Genomic DNA, 4,705 nt, shown 5'->3' with positions numbered 1-4,705 from the left:
GGCCGCGCCGCACAGCGGGCCTGGCTACTCGTCAGCACATCGCTGACTACCGGCAGGCAAGTGTCGCTGAAGGTGCCACGCTCGTGATAAGAAGTCGGTGCCGGCCACGCGCTCCCACTCCGAGCCGCGACGATGACGAAGCTGCACCGAGAAGCGGACTGCCGGCCACGAACGCTGAGTGCGCGCCACTGCCAGCCGCCAGCTCCGAATGTCCGCCATGCGACGGACTGCGCAGCACCAAGCGGCAAGGCATAGACTACAGTTCTTTGACTGTCGGTGGCAAGGCGGACGATTATCGACACGCATTGCCTGCTGTGAGCAAGCAAGCATAAGTTACAGTATTATAGCGGAGGGGGCCCAGCTGTCTCCGCTGTGCCGCTTCGACGCAGATGGCTACATCGCGTGTCCGCATGGTTGACGCTCGAACCAGCTCTGACCAGCTCTCGGCGCTGCTGAAGTTGCAGGTCACCTCGACTGGCAAGCTGCTGGCTCCGTCGCCCTCGAGCCACGTTCTCCTCGCGAGCGTGCGGCTCGAGTTGCAGCCAGCAACACGAAAGGTTTACCACGCTGGCGAATCCGGCTCGCACCAGATTGGCGCTGCAACGACACATGGAGCGACCAATCTGCATCTTGTAGTCGCTGTCCAACCTAAGCAAGCATCTGCTTTGCTCGGGGTCATTCCGAATGCGCCGAATGCGCCGAATGCGCCGAATGCTTTGAACCACCACTAGAGGCGTCTATTTTGGACCGAGACGCCAATGGTCTAAAGCTAGCTATCCCTGCTAGAGCACCGAACTCGTGTCAACCTCCCGCTACATCCACGACAGCCACAGGCTTCTGCGTTCTGCGCGCACACCCGCTGGCTCGCAGCGTCCGGAGAGACTCCAGCGTCGTCTGCACCTTGCATCCGTGGGATTAGTCTCCCCGCTGGACGGTGGTTCGCTACGGCTACACTGTACAGCAATGGCAGCGGCCGACACGTGTCTGTCTCGGTTGCGCGTATTCCTGGACGCCTCGCTGCTGGTGGCGCTACTGTTGACGGCATTCGCGCTGCGTCGCCGCGTCGTGGACGCCAAGGCTCCACCGAAATCAGACGATCTCTACTATGACCACCTGAACCACACCTTCCGACGCAGTGTGGCCGTCACGGTGCTGGGTCTCCAAGTATGGGGGATCCTCGGACTTGTGCTGGGTCTGGGGTCCGATTGCCCGTCGTCGAGTTGGCTGGTAGTGCTTTGCCTAGCGCTATCTGTCGGATGTATGCTCGTGAGCGCGGGACTTAGCGCAAGGGAGGCTCTGCTCACCATCGACTGTGATGTACGTTTTCACTTCAACTTCAACAACTTCAACATTGATTCCTGTTTGACAGATTGGCTCACTGTGCTTGTTCCTGCACTTTCTGGTAGATTTTAACGGTGTTATGGTGCGTTCGCTGCTCGTGCTGCTCGCGCCTGACCAAGAGAGCGCTGTTGCTTCCTCCTCTGGGATTGCTGGCCACTCTCAACGTCGCATCCTGGTTTGAAAGCCGAGACGGAGATGTATGCAACGCGTCGGAGCTGCTGTCACCTTCGGTCTTCTTCGCCGGAACGGCGTCTTTGTTCCTTGCCATGTTGGTGTCAATACTCGTGGCTGTCGGCTGCTCACTGTCGTCGTGCAAGCATCGTGTGACGTCTACGCGGGTCGGTAAGGCGTTGGTGGCCCTCGGACTCGCTGTTTTTGCACTCACGTCGATCAGCTGGGCCATCGTAGGCTTGGTCAGCCTGCCAAAGCACCATGATACCGTAGACCCTGACGCGCTCTACGACACGAGCTGCTGGGACGACCAAAGCACTATATGCACTGCCCAGTGGAGTATCGCCCAGCTCCTGATTATCGGAGGACTGCTGCTCGTGACCACGTTCTGTTGTCGACTCGAGCACTTCTTCCTCGCGCCGCATGCTCCCGAAATCGACCTGACTGAGCTCTCACCAAGGCTTGCAGCGATTAAATCTGCGGGTCAAGGACCCATAACTATTGCAGTAGCTAAACCTTCAGAGGCACGGCCACCACAAACTGTGGTGTAACTTACCAGGACATAGTACTCGATCGATATATCTGGGGAGCAGCAAGCACTATTAAAAAAACAGCACTATTAAAAAAACTCGGCCAGTTAAAACTGCTTTATTGTCTGCAATGGACAGTGTAGGAAGCCCTCGTGTCCGGGACATCCGCCATGCGTCACCGCCGCAGGCTCACGACAAGATCTCGCGTCGTCAGTATATTGCGCTCTGGGTGTTCATGATGGGGCTTCATGCTCTGTGTGCAGCTTTCCTGTTGGCCTGCGCAAAGCTCTACTGGATCATGGAGAACAAGTACCTCGACTATTTTGCAACACTTCTGGCACCCGCCCGTGACCGCCACTTTCGCGTCATAGGTACTGCGTTTGGAGTCATTGGAGCAGCTCACGGCGTTCAATTCCTCAATCACCTCGGAGCCTCCGTGATAGCGCGAAGACTAACGGTTCGGCCAGTGAATCTTGGCTCGGACAGTCTGTCCCTGGTGTCTTTGGTGGTTAATTCACTTGATCGACTACTCATTTGGGTAATAAGGTGTTGGAGGACATCGCGGCATCGCGGAAGACGGTCACAGTCTTTACTGAGTGCTTCAAATAGGCGTCGAGATCAGTCATACAACGATGAAACTTATGGCCGTGTTTTTGCTATTCGAAAGACCGTAGAAATCGCCACGCAGATCCCGAATGCGTACTTGTACAGCACACTCATAGCTCGACCGTGGATTAACCATGTCAAGGTGGCGCTTCTGGTAACGAATTGCTGGTCTGCTTGTATAATCCACCGGATGCTGATAAAAATCGGACCGGTCAATAGGCGAGTAGCTCCGACAGTGCTGTCAACTTCTCGTCAGTCGGTACGCTTCTTGGCCATAGTTATGGACACACTGCTTGCCATTGCAACGGGTATGTTGCTGCCAGGAGCGATTATCGTTCCTTATCTGCTTGTATTCGACTTCAAGAACCTTGACTTCCCGGATTCACTTCTGTACGGTGACACGTCCTTTGCTAACCTTATCCTTGAAAATCGCGCTTTTTTCGCCATTTCGTGGGGAAATGCGGTGATGAAGGGCGTGCCCCACGTCAGCGCATTCTTGTGCTTGCTTGCTATTGCGTCCATGCTTGATGTCGCTACCAGACGGGAGCCTACCAACCTCTCACCAGCTTCAATTCCGAAAGTTGTGCAAAATCAGAAAAGAACCAGTATCGCAGTTGCGTCCTACCAAGCAGTAATGAAGGCTAGCAAGAGTGTCCAAAGAGCAAAGCTTGTACTCTATGTTCACCATGTCGTAGCTCCATTGCTCTTCCTGGTTGCTGGGGTAGTCGTACTTACTCTCCATCTTGTGGCGCAGTTTGCTCCCGCTAGCGGTAACATCAGCGTCATAAACAGTTTCTGCCTTCAGCGCATGCATCCGTGGCTCGCTCCAAACGTTAGCTGTGCCGTCATCAAGTACAACTGCTATCGGGAGGGGGTATCGAGTCCTCCATTTGAAACACTGGGGCGATTAGAACGTGAATCCGTGCGCAGTGTCATATTCTTGCACTGCTCAGAGTTTGTTATGCCTCCGATTATTCAAGAATTTTCGTTTCTAATGGGCATCGAGCTTTGGAACACGACACTCGTACGTTGGGGAGAGGAGGCGGCTTTGTCAGCAAAATTACACCCCAGAATGATCTTCATGTTTTTCGCTTTTGTGAATTTGACCAGCTTACCTATTGGAATTCTAAACACACCGTTTCCAGAACAATTGATAGACCTGGAGTTCGTTCACACAAATCTGACAACTCTACCCAACGAAGTTACAGAGGCTTGGAATAGCGTTCAGCTTGTGTACATCGAACACTCACAATTGAACCAATTCCCGGTCGTATTGATGACGCTACCTGTTTTAAGCGAACTCTCCTTGATCGGCAACAAAATTGAAACAATGCCCGACGACGTGCTGCTCACCGGGGCCTCGACCTATTTCTATGATCTGGCCTTCTCTAAAAACCCATTGCAAAAGTTACCGGAAGCTACAAGCGATCATTTCTTTATTTCTTATCTAGCGTTGGAATTCACGCAGCTGACAGCGATACCTAGCTGGATAGGCACGAAGATTTGGGATTCTGTGTCATTAGGCGGATCGCCGGTCTGTGAAACTGGTAACGTTGAATTCCCCGATGTTGTGCTTTGTGGCGAAAACGACGACTCGTGGGACCCACTAGGCGACGAGCGCTACCCAACGCAATTTATCGAGCCGTCCAGGGCATTAAATGCATAGCTCATTCCTGCTCCAAGTTCATTTTTTTAATATTAGAATAAATATGAATTGCGGAGTCCGTCATAGCTGGCGTGAAGATGTCACGTAGGCGAGAGGATAACTCCCGCTATTCAAAGGATCCCATCCACTGTTGTTACAGTCCACGAACTCAGCCATTTGAGCTGATTCGTCTTCGCAAACAGGCGAGCCTCCTAGGGTGATGACCTCGCTAACATCCGATTCAATCCAGGAAGGCAGCGTCTCCAGGCTTGTGTAAGATAACGATAGTTGATCAATGAGTATCCCCTTCCTGGCCAATTCAGGGAGGGTTTGTATTGGGTTGTACGACAGAGCCAGCTCTTCATAGATGCCTGGATAGATATCCGACGTGAATAGATCTTCTGGTAGCTCC

The 4,705-nt window shown here is 53.2% G+C and overlaps 1 protein-coding gene across 1 annotated transcript; it reads left to right on the top strand.

The window, feature by feature from the left end:
- Window positions 1–963: 963 nt before the first annotated feature.
- On the top strand, window positions 964–2,063 carry IUM83_08649 (uncharacterized protein; the record flags this gene model as incomplete). Its single annotated transcript, XM_067933036.1, has 2 exons — window positions 964–1,317; window positions 1,407–2,063. 2 exons carry the CDS (start codon window positions 964–966, stop codon window positions 2,061–2,063), a joined length of 1,011 nt encoding a protein of 336 aa, XP_067794262.1.
- Between the last annotated feature and the right edge of the window lie 2,642 nt (window positions 2,064–4,705).

Source organism: Phytophthora cinnamomi, assembly GCF_018691715.1.
Source record: "Phytophthora cinnamomi strain GKB4 chromosome Unknown Contig26, whole genome shotgun sequence".
NCBI classification, from domain to species: domain Eukaryota; phylum Oomycota; class Peronosporomycetes; order Peronosporales; family Peronosporaceae; genus Phytophthora; species Phytophthora cinnamomi.
The sequence above is the reverse complement of the archived record's forward strand: the minus strand, read 5'-3'. Positions and strand labels throughout refer to the sequence as shown.